This window comes from Rhinatrema bivittatum, chromosome 12, assembly GCF_901001135.1.
Source record: "Rhinatrema bivittatum chromosome 12, aRhiBiv1.1, whole genome shotgun sequence".
NCBI lineage: Eukaryota > Metazoa > Chordata > Amphibia > Gymnophiona > Rhinatrematidae > Rhinatrema > Rhinatrema bivittatum.
The window spans coordinates 12,610,158-12,631,752 of record NC_042626.1 but is presented as its reverse complement, the minus strand read 5'-3'; the positions used below and the strand labels follow the sequence as shown (position 1 = coordinate 12,631,752).

Genomic DNA, 21,595 nt, shown 5'->3' with positions numbered 1-21,595 from the left:
GTGGATTTATGTTGCTGCTGTTGGGCTCCTGTCGTCATCCTTGTGTGGGTGGGGGTGTGTGTGGGACGGGGGGGGACGACACAATACGGCAACAAGTAGGAGACGTGCGCCCAGCTCCATAACCTGCCCCATTACCCCGGGGGCTGCAGGCAGGGATGGGCGTTCTGTGTTTAACCTTCCTGCATTCCTCCTTGCTCAGCGGGAGAATCTGCTCCGAGGCCAGAAAGAAGAAGAAGAGACTCTCCTGAAAGCCATCCCTCTCTTCTGCTTCCCGGACGGCAGTAACTGGTCCCCGCTCACAGAATATACCAGGTAATTACTCCTCTGCCAGGGCCTGTCTCCCATCCCTCTCTTCTGCTTCCCGGACGGCAGTAACTGGTCCCCGCTCACAGAATATACCAGGTAATTACTACTCTGCCAGGGGCTGTCTCCCATCCCTCTCTTCTGCTTCCCGGACGGCAGTAACTGGTCCCCGCTCACAGAATATACCAGGTAATTATTACTCTGCCAGGGGCTGTCTCCCATTCCTCTCTTCTGCTTCCCGGACGGCAGTAACTGGTCCCCGCTCACAGAATATACCAGGTAATTTTTACTCTGCCAGGGGCTGTCTCCCATCCCTCTCTTCTGCTTCCCGGACGGCAGTAACTGGTCCCCGCTCACAGAATATACCAGGTAATTACTCCTCTGCCAGGGGCTGTCTCCCATCCCTCTCTTCTGCTTCCCGGACGGCAGTAACTGGTCCCCGCTCACAGAATATACCAGGTAATTATTACTCTGCCAGGGGCTGTCTCCCATCCCTCTCTTCTGCTTCCCGGACGGCAGTAACTGGTCCCCGCTCACAGAATATACCAGGTAATTATTACTCTGCCAGGGGCTGTCTCCCATCCCTCTCTTCTGCTTCCCGGACGGCAGTAACTGGTCCCCGCTCACAGAATATACCAGGTAATTATTACTCTGCCAGGGGCTGTCTCCCATCCCTCTCTTCTGCTTCCCGGACGGCAGTAACTGGTCCCCGCTCACAGAATATACCAGGTAATTACTACTCTGCCAGGGGCTGTCTCCCATCCCTCTCTTCTGCTTCCCGGACGGCAGTAACTGGTCCCCGCTCACAGAATATACCAGGTAATTATTACTCTGCCAGGGGCTGTCTCCCATCCCTCTCTTCTGCTTCCCGGACGGCAGTAACTGGTCCCCGCTCACAGAATATACCAGGTAATTATTACTCTGCCAGGGGCTGTCTCCCATCCCCCCTCTTCTGCGTCCCGGACTGCTTCATTTGGGAGGCTTGTCTGCCAGTTAATCACAGGGTCCGTCCCCCTGCCGAGCCCTGGCAGGAAGCTGCGACCCAGACTGACAGCTCTGCTGGTTTGGGAACCCGATGCGCAGGGATAACTGCGCCTTCCGAGAGCCGAGGCAGAGAGTCTTAAGGTTCACCCGTGCCTGAATAAACACAAATTAAAAAAAAAAAGGCATTCCCTGCCCTTAAACCATGCTGCGAAGTCTCGTGACGTGCCGGCTCCGTCCTTGCCAGGCACTGTGAATAGCTGGCCCGCTGAATAGATGCCTTGTTGAGTAGCAATAATTGTGCAATGTTGTAATACAATCCACAGCATGATCTTGGCGCTTGTGTGCTGGGCTCCAGCCGGCAGGATGGGGCAGACTCTGGGGCATCTTAGCTGCGGTGCGGGACAGAAGGCGCCACCTCCTTGCTTCCAGTCTTTAATTTTGAGTGTGGGGGAAGTTAAGTGCCTTGCTCAGGGTCACAGCAGTGAATGCTGGTGTTGTGACTTCAACCTTTCTAGCACAGGCCAGTCCTAACTTGCTGCCTCCATATAGTATTGGTCAGGGAGTGGAGGAGTAGCCCAGGGTTAGAGCTGCAAGGTGCAAGTTGGGGAAGCCAGGGTTCAGATCCCGCTGCTGCTCCTTGTGACCTTGGGCGAGTCCCTTTTCCCCCCATTGTTTTAGCTACAGACTTGGGGGTATATTTGCTAAGTTGCATTAGGCATTTACTGTGTGGTATCTAAAATATTCTGTGTTATTTTACCACAGTTAACACCAAAATTGTTCTGGGGTACTTTGCATTCAAAGCAGCTCCTTACTGGGCGATTGTATGGTAACAAAATAATGTGGCTTACCTGAAAAGTTGCAAGGTCATTGTCAGGAGTTGTAGCAAACTTTCCCCGGCGGCACCCGGACCCTAACGCCGGTTCCTATCCTCCCGGGGCTGTAACTTAAAGGGCTGGAGTGGCTTCAACCGAGTCCACCTCTTCACCCCCCCCCCCCAAAAAAAATATGTGAAAACCCCCATCAGGGGTCTTTTGAGGTCCCACCTTCCTGCCACCTGTGGAAGCAACCCCAAGGCGCTATTTAAAAATAGAGAAATAAAAGTTGCGTGGTAAAGGCCCGTCGTGCCTTTGGGAAAAGCAATCCCTGGGTGGCCAGCGGGGTCCAGAGCGTTCCCTCGGCTCCGGGCCGAGCGCCGTCTGAAGAAAAATGGCGTCGGCCAGCCACTTGTGCCCTGTGATGGGGTCACAAGTGGATAAGCAGCCGTCTGGTGCCGTTTTTCTTCAGACGGAGCCGAGGGGACGCTCTGGACCCCGCTGGCCAGCCAGGGATTGCTCGGGGGGGGGGGGGGGGGTGAAGGGCCTGGGGCGGGGGAGGAGATGAGCGTGGCATTGTAAATGCCCCCCTTGGATTGTAAGACGTCCTGAGCCGTCGAACGCAGAGGCCCAGTCCGTGTCAGGGATGTGGTGACTGGAACTCGGGCCGGAGAATGTAAGGGATTGCACTTCTCACTATATTTTTCCTCTCTTTCATGCTTTGCTGGGATTTGCTTTATCACATTACATGGTAGGATACGGTGTTTTACTATGCACTTTTGTATTTACTGTTTGCAAACTGCTGTGACGCGCCTATCGATAGGCGGGTTAATCGAGAGAAATTAAACCCATCGCCACCTCGCCTGCCTTATTGCGGGGGAGTCGAGTCCCGGTCTCCTCTGCCCCTTTAAGACGGGGCATCCGCTGTTTTGCTGTGGAGGAGAGCTCCGACGGAGGTGATTGCTCCAGAAGTATCTCCTCGACCTTCAGTCAAACAAGTGACTCATTCCTTGCTCTCCAAAGTGGCCACCTTGCTGCTGTCCTGTTAGGGCGCAGGACGACACGCACAAGCCATTCTGGCCCCGCGTGGCGGTGTTTTTTTTCTCAAGTCCTGAGCGCAGTATTGGCTGCCAGAATGCATCCTTTCCCTAATGCAGCCCTGCACTAGTGATGCAGCCCAGCACGAGGTACAGAGGGGCACGGCAAGCAGCGCTGCATCAGCCCAGATCAGTTTTATGCAAGGGGTTGGAGCTCGATTGGGGGGGGGGGGATTGATCATCTGGCTGAGCTGAACCATGAAATTTTAAATAGCTCCATTTTCTTTTGTCAGTGAAACTTTCTCATTTGTCCTGACGAACATTGATGGCAGCAGGAAGTTCGGATACTGCCGCAGGCTGCTAGTAAGTTCATCCATTCTGTTTTTAAAGGAATTTAGAATATACAGTGAGGCCTGTTCCTGGGCAGTACAGTGGGGACGGTCTTCGAGGTATGGGCTGGTGGGGGAGACCTCAGACTTTCCTGGCTTGGTCACCAGACTGGGCAATTAGCCACCTTTTAAGTTCTGAGCTTTTTAAGTTTTTGAGTAGGGTTGAATGATTTTGCTTGTCGGGGATGGTGGTTGGGGGGGAATAAGCAATGACCCGGCCCTGTGGCGAGCTGCTTGGCCTCGGTTAGTTAGTATTATGGGTTGCCAGTCGTAGAGACCGAGAAGTGTATTCACTCGAATGCCATAAAGGCAACGTGAGTGCTCCTCGCTGGCTCTGGCACCTCCCAGGAGTGCAGCCTTCTGGCTCCGTGCCAGACTAGAAGAGGCGCTCCCCTGCCTGATCTGATAGGTTGGCCTGGTGTGGCAGTGACGCAGCGCAGTCCAGGATGGTTCTCGGGGCTGTGCTCGCAGCTCTTTCCGCAGAAGACGTGGGTCCTTGGCTGCTCACCCTGGGGTTGCAGGGAGGAGAGGGTGCGTATTCTGCCTGCTTTCTCTATATTTGTGCACTAAAACCAATCTTTTGTGAAATTTTCTCAGCCTGCTGGGCAGGGCCCTCGACTTCCAGAGGTTTACTGTGTCATCAGCTGCCTGGGCTGTTTCGGATTGTTTTCAAAGGTAACTGTGACTTTTTTTTTTGTGTGTGTGGAGCTCAGGGGACTTCTCTGGGCAGTGGGTTTTGTGCGGCATCAAAGTTTGGTTGCTGAACTTGCATCAACGCTGCTCAATGAAAAAGCAAAAAAAATCCCCAGTTTTAGGTTGCAGGGGAGCAGGGGATGAGGATGCAGAGATAGCGAGCACGTGAGCTGCTGGTGATGGGCAGGGCCTCTGCCTCCAGCTCTGCAAGGTGCATGAATCCGCCCCTCACTGTCGACGCCTGTACCTTGTGGTTTTCCTGTGCGCTTGCCTGCAGCTTGCTGATGCATTAACAGGACGCTTGCTCTCTCTGCTGCCTGCTACCTAGTTCCTTCCCTCTCAGGCCTTGCCACCTCTAGATTTTAATATTTTCCATTTAGAGCTTGTGTTTGGAACCAGTGTTTTTGTTTTAATAACAAGACTGGGTTTGGGTAGTGTTGCTTTTAGCCTCTTTATGGATTAGCCAGAGATGGGGACGTGCGAGCTTTCCGGACCACGGCGGTCTCAGCCCTGCATGGACCCCAGTTTTTTCTCCACGGCCAAAGCAGGGTGTACAACCTCCGCACTGACGGCACACCCGGGCGTTTCCTGTCCCGAACACCCGATAGCAATAATTTTGGACTTGCGCGGTGCCCTTTGCAGCACCCCCGGCACCCTGCATTGTTTTGGAGTTTAGAAACCAATCCCCGCAGCCACCACTGGGGTTGGGTGGCTTGGGAGCACCCAAACTAGCCCTCGGGGCTGCACAGCGGTTATCCGAAAGGGTGACAGGAGAAGGAGCAGGGCCCCTTTCAGTTATAGTTGGCTAAATTAGCAGCACAGGGGCAATAAATGGACTTGCCCCCAGCTCATGCAAAGAGTCTGTGCGAGGGAAAGATGTGAACGTCTGTCTCGGGATTCCCCTGACTCCCAGATCCTCTCAGTAATAGCTCAAGGTCCATCAGGACTGTATTATAGACTGGCTCCAGAGTAGTTTTCTACAGAGCCGAGAGGAGGAAGGCCTAGCGACAGCCCTGCTGTCAGGTGGAGCAAAGTCATTCTCCTTGCTCTGGCAGCGCCTGCAGCTTTTGAGGAAAACAACCTGGGGGGGGGGTTGCCCCGTTAGGGGTGTGGGGTTTTTTTTGTACTGCTGCCTTCCCACCAGCCCCTTCTACCCCCAGGCATTGTAGTGGCTGCCCTGAAGTAAGGGCCGCAGGCTGCAGCTCTCTCCAGAACCCTTTGCGTGCACCTCCAGACCGTGAGGGCCCTGCTTTGTGACATTCTGGCACTGCTTCGGAAATGCCCTTGGCCACCAGGCTGCAGATAAGACCTTTCGGTTCTGAAGGTTGCGTGCTTTCTTCTCCCCCCCCCCCCCCCCCTCCAGATACTCGACGAAGTGGAGAAAAGGAGGCAGATTTCCAAGGCTGTGATTTACCCCTTCATGCAGGGGCTGCGGGAGGCCCCCTTCCCGGCTCCCGGCAAAACCGTCCGGATAAAGAGCTTCATTCCGGACTCTGGAACAGAGGTTGGTTCAGGCTGTAATGACGGCCGGGTCTCTGCAAGGCTCAGTGCCTGGGATTCAGTACCAGGACCCTCTTCTTACCCCATCTTCCGTTTTTTCATCTGGAACAAATATACAAGAATGGCTGAAGGAACTGAACCCCCAAAACATGAAAACTCTGATTGCATCTTTAAACCCTGCCCTAAATCTGGGGACTCCTCTCAAGTTCTGTAAAATTGGGGAGGTGGAGGGGAAATGGCTTTCTGGGTTTTTTACTCCTCCTCCCCTCAAGGGTCTATGTGAGATATCAGTCCTGACACCTTACCCCCGTCCCCCACCCAATGGCAAAGCAAAGACCAGGGGCGTCGGGCCGCGAGCTGATAAAACATTGATCTCGGGGGTCTCATGGTGCTGACTTTAAGGTGTGGCTCATGCTGCCACGAGGCACCTTGTGAGTGAGATCTGCTCAGGTCCCGTGGGTCAGTGCTACTCATGCTCTTCTGGTGCTCTTACATTTAGAAATGAATAAAGTTATTGGGTGCAGCTTACCAGGGACTCTTACAAGACATTGAGGTTGACGTAGAAAGTGTGTACGAATAGAACCGCTGGCCAAAATGTTGGGTTTTTTTTAGCCTGACTTCAGTGGAGGCTCCCGGATGTCAGGAGAGGAGCAGAAATATTGAGAGAGAGAGAGGATTAGACAGAGCAAAACTGGAGGCAATGTAAGCAGAACCCCCCTCCCCAAGAATTGAATTCAGTGAGGAGAGGCCTTGAGGCGTGAGAGCCGCAGGGGTTGAAGAACCCAGAGCCGGGCCATGGCTGGAATTCCAACCTTGCCCTCTGGGCTGCCCCTGCAGGGCGATGTGATGTCCCGCCGCCGCCGCCGCTCACGGTATCGCTGGGCCACCGCTCGTACGCTGCCCCAGTGAAAGCCGTAAGCGGAGAGAACACTGCCCGGGCTGAGCAACTCGGCACAAGAAACGTTCTGCAGGTGTTGCCGCCTGAAGTCTTCCCCTGTGACTTTGGAGCGTGCTGAAGTGAGTCCGTCCGTGACGTGAAGTCCCTTTTTTTTCCCCCCCCCCCCCCCCCCCCCCCCACTGCCAGATCATTGAGCTCACGCGTCCTCTGGACTCCAGGTTCGAGCATGTTGATTTTGGGGCCCTGGTGCATCGCCTCCGTCCCGAGCAGATCCTCTGGCTCTTTGCCTCGGCGGTGTTGGAGAGGCGGATCATCTTCCTGGCCGACGAGCTCAGGTAAGGACTTGTACCCGGTAAGCACCGCGGCAGTCTTGGTGAAGTGACCCTGTGCCATTTATACGTATTCTCTCTTCCTTACGTTATTTGTATCTGGTGCTTCGCGTCTCTCTGCTTTTGTTCAGAAAACCATGAAATGCTCGAGTGTGAGGGAAAAATTTTAAAAGGTGCTTTCCTGTGACTGAGAGGTCTGCTGTTAGCTGGACAGTGCCCTGCTTGGCCGCCCCTGGAAGGGGCGAGGGGGTGGGTTCAGTCCTGGGCTTGCCTGAGGAGCAGGGCACGGAGCCAGAGGGGCGGTCATGGCAGCAAGGGAACGGCTGGGCTGATTCCCGGACGGCTACCGAGCCTCCATGGTTCAGTCCGGCAAACTAAAATCTTGCTTTCTCCTGCCAACAAGTCAAGAGGAGAGAATCAAACAGGACCTGAGAGATTCTCCACCTCCTTGGGGACAGTTTCACCAGCTTCTGCCCCGATGCCACTGGGGAGGGGATCCCTGCTGCCCCCCCTCCCTGTGGTGCATGGTGTGCCCTCTACGCCGGGGGGGGGGGGAGGATGGGCACTGGCTAGGCACTTAGGAGTCCCTCTCCTGTCTCTGCAGTGTCTTGTCGCAGTGTATCCACGCCGTGGCCGCCCTGCTCTACCCCTTCTCCTGGGAGCACACCTACATCCCCGTCCTTCCTCAGGTCCTGCTCGATACCGTTTGCTGCCCCACGCCGTTCCTGCTCGGCGTCCAGAAGCAGTTCGAACTGGAGGTTCTGGATCGGCCCCTGGAAGAGGTATGCTCGAAACGTTGGTTTTGCTCATCATAAAAACCGATTTTTAAATACTTTAAAGGTACGCCAAAAACTCCTGGCAGGGAGGCGTGCAACAGGAGGAAACTTCAAAGGGGTGCCCGCTGAACTGGCGCTGATCCGTTGCCATGTGTGCCCTTCAGTCTGTCTTGGGGAGAGATCGGATTGAAATGAGCCCTGTTTGCTAATACTGTACTCAAACAAGTGTGTGTAGCGGGGTTTGTTTGTTTGTGTTTTTTTTTTTTAATCTTACTTACATTTGGATTCTAAATGTCTTTTGTAGGTGCTGATTGTAGATTTGTGTGATGGATGCTTCCTAAGAAAAGTGAGTATTCTGGAGGGCGTATAGGGGGGACGGGCACTGCCAATTTAAATCCTTGGTCAAGGACATTTCAAGGTGAAATAAAGGCAAGCTGCTGCCTGGTTTTCCGCTGCCTCCCTCCGCGGTGCTTCAGGTTTGTGATCTCGGAGGTGGGGGAGGTAGAACCTGCTTCTCTTGGGGAGAGAGGGGAGGTGTTTCACATGGCACCCAAGCTGTCACAGAGCAGGCACTGCAGCTGGGCACAGGCTGGGAGTCATTTTCAGCTGCATAGTGGGGTTAAGGCTCCTGGAGCAAGGACTGACCAGACCTGTGACCCGGTCGTATTTAGTCTGTAATACAGCTGGCCTATAGCCAGGGCCCTTTGACTCAAGTCCATGAGGGCCTTGGATAAGTCCGGATGCCTTTGGCACTATAACCCTCAGCAAGGATCTTAACTTCCTCGCCCTTTCCAGCTCAAGTGCTTCTATTGTTTTTATTGCATTTTGAATCAGGGGGTAGGACATGAAGGCTGCAAAAAGCAATTCCAAGCAGTACTCAGGAGGATCCTAAACAAAAGCCTTTCCAGGATTGCTAACCAGTCATGAACTCGGAGGACCATGGGAAAAGAAAGCAGTGGTTCAGCTCTTAAAACCATCGGTCCATAGTGTGCCCATATGTAAAGTCTCTCAATGATTAATTTTTTCTTTTGAAATGATTTTTAGATTTGCATATACAAATTATAAGTTAGCTAAGGATGCTGAAGCACTCTGCCGAAGCCCCGCCACGGGTCTGTGTTTCGATTTAGCTCTGCAGCAGGGGCACATATTCTTGTACGCCTCTCTGCACTAAAACGCAGTCCTCGACACACCCATCAAAGCTTTTCTAAACAGGAGACGACACAGGTGACATTTAATGCAAACACGCGGATAGTTAATTTTTTTTATTATTTTTATCTGCAAATTTAAAAAAATGTAAAAAGAAAAATTAAATCAGCAAGAGACTTTACGTATGGACTTATTATGGACTGATGCTTGTAACAGAACCATTGGTTCATTACATGATGATTCTGCGCCTTCATGCATTAGTTAGCTACACCGGGAAGGCGTGGTGCAGATTTAAAGGACACAGACCTTGGAAAAAGCTCTTTGCTTGTAGAGGGAAGGCTCGTTCAAGGTGCAGCTGCATTGCCCACGTGTCGTGGTTTTTTGCCACAGACCCATGAGTCCGGAAAGGCAGCAGAGGAGAAACGAGTGCATGGAGGGGTCGTATCCTGCCACCCTGACCCAGAAACCCCTGGTGCTCCCCTGCTGTGGGTTTTCTGTGTGTGGCGACTGCCTCGGGACATTCTTTCTCTCTACTGACTCTTTCTTTCATAGCCGAGGGAGACTCTGCACTCTCTTGGCTTCCTCCCGCTCTACTCAAGGCCTTTCAAAGCAGCAGCTCCAGTCTCCTGCTTCGATGCGACCGTGTCGAGGTTCTCTTTCCTCCGCTTGCTCTTCTTCCTTACTCTCCATCTTAGTATTCTAGATTTTGTTTCTTATGATTTCTCTCGTGGCTGTTTTCCAACTTTGGTTTTAAACATCTCCTTTCCTGAGTCTACTCTTCAGCTGTCCGTGCTTATTCAGGCTTTGCATTAGGGCTTACTTTGTGGAACTGTGGAGGGGTGTGACCTGTGCAAAGGGGCGGGGCCAGGGCCAGGTGTGACCTGTGCAAAGGGGCGGGGCCAGGGCCAGGTGTGACCTCTCACTCACACAGACCCCAGTCAAAGCCATGTGGCTGCCCTTGTCTCAGGATAAGCAGCTCCAACACTCTCTGTTCTCTGCTTCCTCCAGGGGCCGAGGATCCATAAATGATCCGTGCAACCACTGGCGCTCTTAGAACATAAGAAATTGCCATGCTGGGTCAGACCAAGGGTCCATCAAGCCCAGCATCTCGTTTCCAACAGAGGCCAAACCAGGCCACAAGAACCTGGCAATTACCCAAACACTAAGAAGATCCCATGCTACTGATGCAATTAATAGCAGTGGCTATTCCCTAAGTAAACTTGATTAATGGACTTCTCCTCCAAGAACTTATCCAAACCTTTTTTGAACCCAGCTACACTACTGTTTCATCAGGAGAGTTAGAACTGATATGCACTGCCGGCTCTGCTCCATTATCTCGGGGCACAGAAAAAAGGTGTCAGCAGGGCAGGGGAACCTTGTGCCTCCACCCCTCCTGGTCTCACCCCGGCTCTGAGTCGGCGATTCCTACCTCATTCGCTCCCACCGTGTGTGGGTTTCTCTGGGCCGCGAGCAGGTTGGGCGCTAGACGCAGGCCTACTTCACCTAATGGGGTGCACCGGCCCTGGCTGACAGGACACCGCTCTGGGATGTTCTGCTAGAAATTAAGTTTAGCACAAGTTTAAAAATTGTGAGCAGTAGCGCCATTCATCCAGGCCAGGATGTGAAACCTTGACAATTGGCATTAGTGCTCACAACTTTCAAACTTTGTGCTAATTCAAACCTTTTCTGTGTCTGCTCGTTCCTCTGCAGTGTCTGCTTCGGTATCACCCCCTTCCCATTCCTATTCTGTTCCCTGCAATACAGAAGGAGAGATGGAGGGGAACAAGAGGGGCCTGGGTTAGGGAGCAGAGTGGCTGTTCTCTTCTCTGTGTGCTCCAGGCTCAGCCCCTCTTCTCCCCTTCCCTGCAGCCTGCCTGGAGGGGAACACCCCCTGCTACCCTGTCTCTTAAGCTTGATAAGAAGTGGCGGAACTGCATGCCAGGCCTGTCCCGTCCTCCCGTCCCCCCCAAATCAAGCCCTGCTTTACATGTGTCAGTGCGATTGGTGCATGGGATTCTAGGAAGATCTGCTCTTCAGCTGTCTGTGCTGTATTCATGGTTTATATGTATCAGTCTGACGCCAGCTGTCTCGGCTACAGTCATACTTTTAATGCTTAGTGCACTGCCTGCATGGGGCTCTGAGGAAGATTTGGTCTTCAGCTGTCGGTGCTGTATTCATGGTTTATATGTATCAGTCTGACGCCAGCTGTCTCGGCTACAGTCATACTTTTAATGCTTAGTGCACTGCCTGCATGGGGCTCTGAGGAAGATTTGCTCTTCAGCTGTCTGTGCTGTATTCATGGTTTATATGTATCAGTATGACGCCAGCTGTCTGGGCTACAGTCATACTTTTAATGCTCAGTGCACTGCCTGCATGGGGCTCTGAGGAAGATTTGGTCTTCAGCTGTCTGTGCTGTATTCATGGTTTATATGTATCAGTATGACGCCAGCTGTCTGGGCTACAGTCATACTTTTAATGCTTAGTGCACTGCCTGCATGGGGCTCTGAGGAAGATTTGGTCTTCAGCTGTCGGTGCTGTATTCATGGTTTATGTGCGGGGGGGTCTCTGAGGAAGATGCTTTCTCTCAGATTCTTACCAAACTGCCTTTAAGGCTTCTGTTTTATACTTGACATAAAGCATTTTGAAACCTTTCACTACAATCTTCCTTTCACTTTGCCATCGCCTTCAAATGATAAGGGACATAAAACAGCTCCCTTACGAGGAAAGGCTAAAGAAGTTAGGGCTTTTCAGTTTGGAGACGAGACGACCGAGGGGGGATACGTTAGAAGTCTACCAAATCATGAAAGGACTTAAACAGGATAATGTAAATTGGTTATTTACTCTCTCAGATAAGAGAAGGACCAGGGGGCACTCCATGAAGTTAGCAAGTAGCTCATTTAAAACAAATCAAAGAAAATACTTTTTCAGTCAGCGCATAGTTAAGCTCTGGAATTCATTGCCAGAGGATGTGGTTACAGTTGTTAGTGTAATCGGATTTAAAAAAGGTTTGGATTAAGTTCCTAGAGGAAAAATCCATAAACTGCTATTATGGCAATTAATAAGCAATAGTAGCTGGTGATTTATCTAATGTTTGGGTACTTACCAGGTACTTGTGACTTGGATTGGCCCCTGTGAGACTGAAGAGCTGGGAGTGGGTGAGGGGTGCATTCTGACACTGGCACAGTGCTGCTTTCTCTGTTGTGCGTGGGGTCACAGCAGCTCCAGACTCCAGCCGGCACTCCCTCCCACCCCACCCCTGCATGCATGCAGACGCTGTACCTCTCACTACATGTGCCCTCTGTGCAGGCGAGGTTGGTTTCACCTCTGCGTTCCTTTCACTGGCAGGTGGGCGATGAGGACGTGATCCTGCCTCCGACGCTGCAGGTGGAGCTGCTGTCCTCGCTGAACCAGCACAAAAGCCAATTGCAGCGTAAGCTTAGGGTCTCAATTTTAAATTTTTTTTAATTTTTTTTTTAAAAGGAGCATGCAACTCAACACTGGGCGGCAGTTCTTATTGTAAGAGACACTGCAGCCTGACTTGCCAGAAGCTCTGATCCCCTGTCCCTCTCTGTCTACCCCTCCTACCTCCCAGCAGCAGCCGAACAGCTGAATACCAGCGTGCCGCAGGCCTTCATTCAATTCTTTATCCAGACTGTTGGCCACTACCCCTCGCACCTGAAGTACAGCAGGTCTGGTCCGGGCGTCTTCCAGGAGCGAGCCTTCTGCAAGGGCTTGCACTCCAAGACCACCCGCAGGTTCCTCAAGAAGTTTGTGAAGACTCAGATGTTTTCCTTGTTTATTCAGGAGGCTGAGAAGAGCTCCGCCACGCAAGCAGGTAACGCATGAAGCTTTGGTTCCCCTCCCTTGCTGCGCCCCTAAGTTTTGTTTTTTGTTTTTTTTAATGAGGATTTATTTGTAGCAGAATTTGAGTCTGCAAAAGCACTTTAAAAGAGAAAAATTCATCAACAGGCCAATTTCTGTCTCTCTTGCCTTGCCTACTATTTCACAGCCTCATGTGGCAAGTAGAAGTAATTAAGTGACCTTGTTACAAAGCTTACCGCTGCCTTTAAAATTTTCATTTGTCGCTCCCCTTACATTTCTGGGCGCACACAGGAGGCACAAGTGACATCCTACATCGCGTGGACTGACCCATGTGCCACGCTCTCAAATTGCCCCCGGCAGTTCCTGGGAACGACCTTGTTTTATCACTACTGGTAAAGCGTGAATGCCATGGGCAGCGTTGGGGTCCAGCCCAGCTCGGCTGCCGTCTTTCAGTGGGAACGTTTCAACCGAGCCTCTTTTTTTCTAGGGTTTGGAGAGAAGGGGTTAGGTCTGCGCTCACTGATCACATGGCACTAGATCTTGGGGGATCCCAGTAAGGGTTTGTGCAAGGTGAGGTGAAGGAAGACCCCCTTGACAGATGCAGATCGGTGAGACGGCAACACATGCTAGGGCCTGGGGATTAAAGGAGGGTTTTTTTTATGGTTTTACACACTATAAAAAAAACCACACATTTAAAGCAAATAAGCAAACCAAGACAAAATAATTACTAAGACCATAATAAAATAACTTTTGTAAATGGGAGCCAGCACAGGACCCGTTGACTGCTGGAGAGCCCGGCTCTGGCTGGAAGGACCTTTGCTTGGAGTAGCTTCGGCCCCGTCCCTTTTGAGTTGTTTTATTTTAAAAGTAACTTTCTCTTCTTCTTTTTCTTGCTAATATAAATGACAATCATGCTGCTGACTCCAACCCCCATGCTGTAGAGAGCTCCTCGCCCATGCAGGAATGGGGAGTGAGTTAGGGCACCGGCTTCCCTCCCCACTGTGGTCACTATCAGATTCTACAAGTGCCACTCGCATCATAATCTCCTTCCTGCAACCCAGAGCATGCAGAGGCTGCTGAAGTCCAGAGGCAGGGCTGCCACTCCCGGCTCAAGCCAGAGAGACCGATCCAGTCCTGGTATCGTTCCACTCCCTGCATGCAATTGTTCTGCGCTTCTTAACAAAAAATAGGACTATGCCTCCCAGAATGCCATTGGGGAGGGGGCCGCAAAACCACGTCTTGGTCGGTCTCCTTGGGTGGAACTGGGTGCACAGGGCAAATCGCACCTCCCTGCCGGTCAGAGCTTGCATTTTGCAAATAAGGAAGTCGCTCCCAGTGTGACTCCCCTTGAAAGTTCCGGCATCGGCCAGCAGGGGGCACTGTTGGGTGGGACCTGATGCCCAGCAGATCTGATTGGTCAGTAGCTACCATGATGTCACGCTGCATGAGCCAATCGGAAGCAGCAGGGGTGAGGTCGCGTGAGCGGCCTGGTCTTTCTAGAGGTGCGGGCAGGGAATAGCGGGGAGCAGCTTGGGAGATCCTGAAAACCCAGACTTAAGCAAACTCTTTCAGGGCGTGCGGGGAGGGGGATGGGGGTTGAGTTTGGAAAGGTTGACCCGTATGGGTGGGGGCTCCCGCTGACCGTACAGCTTCGGAAGAGGGCAGCAGTTTGCTGCTAATAAAATCTCTCCCCAGCCCAAGGATTACGTTTTGTTCTTGGCCAGGCTTGTGCATGTGGGAGCTGTGCGGGTGGAAAGCAAACGCTGGCAAAATCTGCCCGTCGTCCGGAAATGTGCACATGGGGCACAGGAAGAGAGAAGCCCTGTCTCGTCACGTTAGTTAGAGAAGGGGGTAAATTGCCCTGCACTTGTTAGCAAGGCTCTTGTCTTGCCTTTTTTAATGATTAAATCTTTTTATTATTATTATTACCATAACAAACAGTGCAGTAATTAACTCCACCAGCCCAGATCATGGAGTTTTTTGCCTGTTTTTTTTTCTTTTTTCTTAAAGTACAAGGCATCTGACTCTGTTTATTTCCTCGCCTTAGGGTATTTTCAGCAAAAAGTCACAGAATATCAAGAAAAGAAGAAAGAAAAGTCATAAGCTGAGCCCGCCCTCCGCCCTCCCACCCTTTCCGTGACTGAATATTTAGAACTGGAGAAAGCCGGCCTCCGACCTACTGAATGTTTTTTTGATCTTGCTCCTCGGACCGCTTGTCAGCGGGCTGGGCCGTGTCTGGGGCCACCGTGGTGAATCCCCTCCCCCACCCCCTGGGCTCTTGGGTGGGAGAAGAGGTCGGCAGCAAGGGGCCACCCATGCTTTTTCAGCGGCATTGAGACAAAACGGCCAGGGGCCTGCCCAGGGAGCAGGGGGGATGCAGGAAGCCTGGACCCCTGCTCCTCGGTCAAGCTGCAGAGGAGGTGGAGCCATGGTCACAGCCCTCCCTGGGGAATGGGAGGGGGGGAGTAGTGTCCCAACCACTCTGCCCCCTCAGTTAGGATTCAAAGTGGGTGGATCAGGCCTGCGAGGGAGCCCCCTACCCAGGACCCTTGCTGTGAAGACTGACTGAGGGGGGTAAAAATTAAAAAAAAAAAAAAAGGCCCCGGTCCCGCTGCGATGTGGAAACCAAAAGTAGCAGGATTGAAACTGATGCATCCACAGCAACCGAAGAAAGTGGTTGGGGAGCGGTGCCGTTTGGTTTGGTTTTTAAGCTGCTGCCTTCCGTAAGGTTTGACCTTTCTTAAGCAATCCTCCAAGGTACGGTCACAGCCCTGGAAACCTTTAGCTGAATCCGGGTCCCAGTGTCCTGGCCTTGCTTTGCTTTTCGGTTGTGGTTGGTTACGACACGGTTTTGTCTTGTTCCTTGCAGATTGTTTGTAATTACTATTGCTGCTGTGAGATTTTTACCCCTGTCTTCCTCTTTGCTACCTCCTGGGGTAACTGCACTGAACACATGTGGCCACCACCACTCCTGCCCTTTCAGCTTTGGGACTTGCCTGTCGCCTGCTGAGAGTCCCGCATGGCAGCCACAGGGCCCCTTCCCTCTCTGACCCAGCCCATCGTGAAAAGGAGAACTGCAGGGACCTGCAAGGAGGAGGTGACCGATTGCAGGGGGAGCCGGGCAGCCTGTGACCTGCTGGCACAGGCTCTTAACCCGCTGACTGTGAAGAGAACTCTTTCATGGCTTTTATGCCCACCCCTGCCTGACCGTTGTCGCCACAGTCCCGTTCTCACAAGGGCTGGGGCCAGGGAGAGGCTTCGACGCCGCTCGCAGGGGGCGACCACTCAGAAGCAAACTGAACCTCACGTGCTGTGCATGCACAAGGAATCGTTTGCACTAGCGGGCGGGAGGAGCTGCTCTGCGAGCGGGTTCACGAACCTTCCTTCTCCATGCTTTCCACCGTGGGACCGGATCAAGGTGCCCCCGTCCTCCTAGTGGCGGCTGTGCCGGCGCCGAGTGTTTCTTTCTGGCTGTGACCCTTTTGCCCGATGAACGGGAGGTGCATGCCCTTGGCGTGGAGGGGGAGGCAGGACTCGGAGATTCTCAGTGACTGTAAGTGGTATTCAGGGCGTTCAGGCTCTGCAGGGTGAACGGAGTCCACACCGCTGCAACCCGTGTGTCTCGGGTGACCGGGCCAGGCGTGGGATTGCTCTCGTATGGCGGAGGGGTGTGGAGAGAGCCCGCTCCCTGCTTTCCTACCTCCCGTTAACAGGACAAAATGATGCAGGGATAGTCTGTGCCCGGTAGGGAGTGGTGCTGGCAAAGCTACAGTGCTGTGCGCCCTGTTTTCAGACGGGGGGGGGGGGGGGGGGTGCCCGGTCTGAGCCTCCCTCCACGGCTGCGCGTCCTTCTCGTGATCCTGACTGCCTTTGAGGCCTAGGAGAGCCGGCCTTGGCTCCATCTCCCTGAGGAGGGGGGCCGAGAGTGACACTCCTGCCGCGCAGGCACTCACGCTTCCAGCGAGTGGTGGCACAGCCGTGACTTCTGACAAACTGACACCCGCAGCCATTTAACTAGAGTTTATGAAACAGATTAGGAATAAGTAGAAGCTGTGATTCCTGGGGAGGCTGCGGCACAGAGCTACTGTAAAGGGGATGGAAACTGTTTACTGCAGTTCCTGTAAATAATGTGAAATGGGCAGATTCAGATTTCTAAATGTGAATAAAAGGTTAGTGAATGGGATTTGTTTTGTGTGTAAAATGTGCTTATTTGCAACATGATAGTTCCTTGTGCAGTTGAAAAAAAAGAAAAAAAGCCAGGCCAGTGCCAAGTGCTATTCCAGTTACACAGGCGGGCAGGGGATGCTGCAGAGGCAGCGTTCCCATCCCTTGGGGTGTATGTAGGAGAAGGGGGGGGGGGGGGGACTTCTTGGTCCTTGTACAACAGCAACACCTAGTGGCCAGTTAGTGTTCATGCTGGAAGAAGCTGCAGTTTGTGGCCTGGGCTGAGAACCGCAGCTGCCGTGGGTGGACGCAGGGAAAAAGGCTCATGGTGCCAGATAGCAGCCCTGCTTCCCATTTGAGCTGGAAGTCTAAATGGAGCAGGAGGAAAGCGACAGCAGCCATGGTGGTGGTAGAAGGGCATGGGATGTGATTGGGAGTGCGGGTGCTGCGGTGAGAACAAGGGATCAGGTGCGATACCATTCCCTGCCAAACCTGTAGCTGGTGAGCTGCCTGCTCGCTGTGTATGCGGCACGGTGCAGGGAGTAATCCACTTCAAGCACTTATCGAATTGGGGTTTTGCTGGTCCGTCCCCCCCCCCTCTCCTTCAGCTTGCAAAGCGGTGGGGAAATGTAGAAATACTGCACTGGAAGGAATTTATTTCCAGTTCTAATGTTCTGGGCCCTAGAACTGAGTTGGATCGTACCCAAACAGGAACAGCCTCTGTGCATTTTCACACATGCGGTGGAATAAAGCTTGAAGGCAGGTGTTTGTGGTTTTTTGTTTTTAGGACAGCGTGGGCCCCGGTGGTTTATGCTGGAAAAAAGGGCCTTCCACCGAGTGCCTCTGTAACCAGGGGGGGATGGTCCCCTCAGGACCTCACAACCCCCTGGGAGGCGGGAGACCCCGACCTGCAGGCAGGCACTGCCGTCCCTCTCCAGGAGTCACTGCTATTATTCATTTTTAAAATTTAATTATCTAACCAACTAACACTGTCACTAAAGACAAAACCTATCCTGGGCCCTAACACAGACACTGGGTGTTGCACCCCTACCACCTGCTGGAGACAGAAGAATACTGCCAGATTGTAGGTGGCACCAGCCTAGATAAGGCAGAGTTTTGTTGGTAAACGTCTGTCTCCATCTGCTGGGGGGGGGTGTGGCAAAACCCAGGAGCCTGGAGTGAGCCGGGTATGTACAGGGAATATATAATCGCTTTGAAGTGCCAAAAAGCGGAATACAAATCAGACCAAGCAAAGTGCACTAGTATCCCTAGCCATAAAAAACATAAAACTCTCCAAATTGCATTTTGAAAGGCAATGGATTTGGTTATAGGTCCAGCTCCAGCAGTTTGGCTCACCCTGCTCAAGGTTTAGCATGGCACAGGTAACCACCAGTCCATCACAAATATGGATGAATAACTTTGCATGCAAACTGCTTCACAGCTCTCATGCATATCAGGGATATCCTAAAACCCAAGCAGATTGGTGTAACTGGAGGTTGCCGATCGCTGCTTTAGGACGCAACCAAATTGTTGGCTTTTGGATTCTAATAACGTCATTCCCATGGCTAATGTTTTATGGATACCATGTACTAATTTCCCGTGATGGCAAACTCCAGGCCCTGAGTGCCACAAATGGGCTGGGTTTTCAGGGTCTCCACAACAAATATGCATGCACTGCCTCTATTGTCTGCAAATCTCTCTCCTGCATATTCATTTTAGATATCCTGAAACCTGGCCTGTTTGTGATACTCGGATTGGCATTCACCATCACTGAATTAAGCTCATGAGGCCTGTAGATGGAGAGGGACACAGAAGCCTTAATTAGCCACTCCCCCTCCCCAATTTTGATCTATATGGGCGGCAGTGCTAGGTTTTCACCATTTTTTGCCTCACAAACAGCCCGATCCAGTAAAGTCCGTGGGAGAGCGGACTAACGCCCGCTCTCCCGGCACGCGCACCGGCCCCTTGCCGGTGCGCGCGATCCAGTATTTAAATTAGGCGACGCGGTGCAAACGAGGAAAAGGAGGCGCTAGGGACACTAGCGCGTCCCTAGTGCCTCCTTTTGGCCTGGAGCGGCGGCTGTCAGCGGGTTTGACAGCCGACGCTCAATTTTGCCGGCGTCGGTTCTCGAGCCCGCTGACAGCCACGGGCTCGGAAACCGGACGCCGGCAAAATTGAGCGTCCGGTTTTCGGCCCGACAGCCGCAGGCCGAATTCAAAATTTTTTTTTTTTTTTTACTTTTTTTTACTTTTGGGGACCTCCGACTTAATATCGCTATGATATTAAGTCGGAGGGTGCACAGAAAAGCAGTTTTTACTGCTTTTCTGTGCACTTCCCTGGCGCCGGAAGAAATTAGCGCCGATCTTTGGGCGGCGCTAATTTCTTAGAGTAAAATGTGCGGCTTGGCTGCACATTTTACTTACTGGATCGCTCGGGAATACCTAATAGGGCCATCAACATGCATTTGCATGTTGAGGGCGCTATTAGGTGCCGCGGGTGGGCCGCGTGTTTTCCTCCCCTTACTGAATAAGGGGTAAGGGAAAACACGCGTCCAGAGCAGGGTGACAGTGCGCTCCGACGGAGCACACTTTACTGGATCGACCTGAAAGTGGTCCAATGCTTTAATGCACAGGGATTCAGACCAACAGCTTGGGAAGCCCTCTGGGAAAACAGGAAAGCAATTTTTTTTTTTTTTGCAAGACAGGATAAGTCAGACATTGGTGGCTTTCAGAATTTCTTTATTAAAGAACAGAAATAAATTTTACTTTTATTACAAAAAATTTTTGAACAGTAAAATTCTTAGTCTTTCAACTAAAGTAAAGTGAGATGATAAACTGGCTTTTGTTTTAAAGATCATTCTATTAAAAAAAAAAAAAAAAAAGTAAAAGACCACATGGTACATTGCATGCTGTCAGCACCACCGAACAGAAGGCTAACGTTAGAAAGTTTGGACTGAAAAGTTAAACCTCCCACCTTTAAGAAACCAAAACAACTTGAACAAAGGCTGGCTGGGGGTGGGCGGGGGGATGGCTGTCACCGATCATGCCCAAATGTCCAACATTTTTTTAAATTTTTTTAAAATTTTTTTATTTTTATTTTATTATTATTATTATTATTTTTTTTTTTTTTTACAAACATGACCCCTTCCATGACTGGGCCTCTGCCACACAAGCTAGGGCGACGTCTCCCTGCCAAGCTGAGTTCCATTGTGGATCCTGGCCTGGATTTTCACTAAAAGAAAGACACTGATATGTTTAAACTTAATAAAAAAAAAAAAAAGCAATATATTTGGCTTTTCAATACTTTCAAGTTAAAAATGCTCTGTTAGGACTTGGTTACAGCTGGCTTGTTCCGTTCTGAAGTTTATCACAAGGGTAGGCCTTAGCTCCATGCATGCTCTCCTAGGCGCACAACCTGTAGGGGGTTATGGGTAATTTAGCTGCAAATTAGGCTGGAATTCCTCTCACAGAAGGATAATTACAGGAGTGTTACCAGTAACAAAGAATAGAAGTGCAGACTACAGTTTGCACAGCACTGATTATAATTTTTGTTCTCATTAGCCCTCCACTTCTCTTTCTCAGATTCTTCCATTTCCCATTCCTTTGCTTTACAAAGCGCCACCTCTCCTCTTGGCTTCACTGAAGATGATTGTACTGCGGCGAGGGGCTCTTGATTCTGAACACCTGGATGTGAAGGTGGGAGGCGATCTGGTTGCAGACGCTGACGCAGTAGCGCACTAAATCAAACAGCGACAGGACCTGGAAAGACACAACCGGGGCTTTAAATCCAAGGGCTGCTGGCCAGAAATAAGGAGTTTTTGCTCTTCCAGCTGAATCCAGGCTCATCTCCAGCACAGGGGGTGGAGAAGCTTTCGCCCGTTTGAAATTATTAATGGTAATCAGCCAGTCTGGTGCTCTGAATTTCTTGAGCTTTCCACGCGGCGATCGTTAACCTCGTCACCTTTTCCTAAAGCTGTTTTCATGTTTAGCATCGTTTAAGCCTCGTAGATTTATAACATATACATAAAGCTTGCACAAGACAACTCAATGTTGGCTATCAGGATCCCTTGGCTCGTGCTGTGGGGTCCAGCAGGCTCCTGTTTTAAGACTCTCACTCCTCTCTCTCCCTGAGGCACTGCCGTGCTTTACTCACTTAAAGCTGTGTTTAAGCAGAGATGGCAACAAAGGGCAAACTTATGCCAACCTCCGTAACACAGATGAATCTTTTCTACGTGAGGGCAGGGCCGTGATGGGGAGATGGAAGGAAACACTTCCTCCTGGAGAGAGGACTGGATGCCTGGAGCTGGAACGACAACATTGTCCTAAGCAGGCTTAAAGTCGGTCAGATGCTGAAGGCAGGGTCTGGGCTGGCAGTCAGCAACCTTAGTGAGCCTAAAAGCGTGGAAAATCCCGCAACGGGCGCTTCGCATGCTAAACTGCCAGCGCCGTGCAGTTTACACAATCATTTAGCCCATGACACCCCCGCTTGCAGGATTTTCCATGGTCACAAGTGGCAAAACGTTTCCCATCATCTACTGCCCGTGAAATTCTGTTCAAATTCAAAATGCAACGAGCTGCTGCAACTGAATTGCAAGCAAGGCATCCCAATTATAAATTTAAGGACAACCAGCCTCCATGAAGCGTCCTTATCTTTTATGCAAACTTTTTTGGAGGAAATTTGGCGCGTGCATGGGTAGAAAAAAATCGCTCACAAAATTGCCAATCCTCCAGGGGAAATCCCTC

At 51.5% G+C, this 21,595-nt stretch overlaps 2 protein-coding genes across 7 annotated transcripts in view; one reads left to right on the top strand and one right to left on the bottom strand.

Moving 5' to 3' along the window:
• The window catches only part of DENND2D (DENN domain containing 2D), a 35,661-nt gene extending 18,789 nt beyond the window's left edge, over window positions 1–16,872 (top strand). For 2 of the 3 annotated variants that reach the window (XM_029572884.1, XM_029572886.1), the window contains exons 3-12: window positions 200–312; window positions 3,430–3,499; window positions 4,123–4,200; window positions 5,582–5,722; window positions 6,803–6,951; window positions 7,550–7,727; window positions 8,026–8,067; window positions 12,213–12,297; window positions 12,460–12,702; window positions 14,737–16,872. In XM_029572884.1, the coding sequence (XP_029428744.1) occupies window positions 200–312; window positions 3,430–3,499; window positions 4,123–4,200; window positions 5,582–5,722; window positions 6,803–6,951; window positions 7,550–7,727; window positions 8,026–8,067; window positions 12,213–12,297; window positions 12,460–12,702; window positions 14,737–14,792 (1,155 nt within the window). In that variant the 3' untranslated portion in view covers window positions 14,793–16,872. The remainder of the gene's footprint in view (window positions 1–199; window positions 313–3,429; window positions 3,500–4,122; window positions 4,201–5,581; window positions 5,723–6,802; window positions 6,952–7,549; window positions 7,728–8,025; window positions 8,068–12,212; window positions 12,298–12,459; window positions 12,703–14,736) is intronic. The other variant, XM_029572885.1, reaches the window with a different exon arrangement.
• A 2,847-nt stretch (window positions 16,873–19,719) lies between these two features.
• CEPT1 (choline/ethanolamine phosphotransferase 1) overlaps window positions 19,720–21,595 on the bottom strand; it is a 28,117-nt gene continuing 26,241 nt past the window's right edge. For all 4 annotated transcript variants that reach the window (XM_029573279.1, XM_029573277.1, XM_029573278.1 and 1 more), the window contains exon 9: window positions 19,720–20,611. In XM_029573279.1, the coding sequence (XP_029429139.1) occupies window positions 20,489–20,611 (123 nt within the window). In that variant the 3' untranslated portion in view covers window positions 19,720–20,488. The remainder of the gene's footprint in view (window positions 20,612–21,595) is intronic.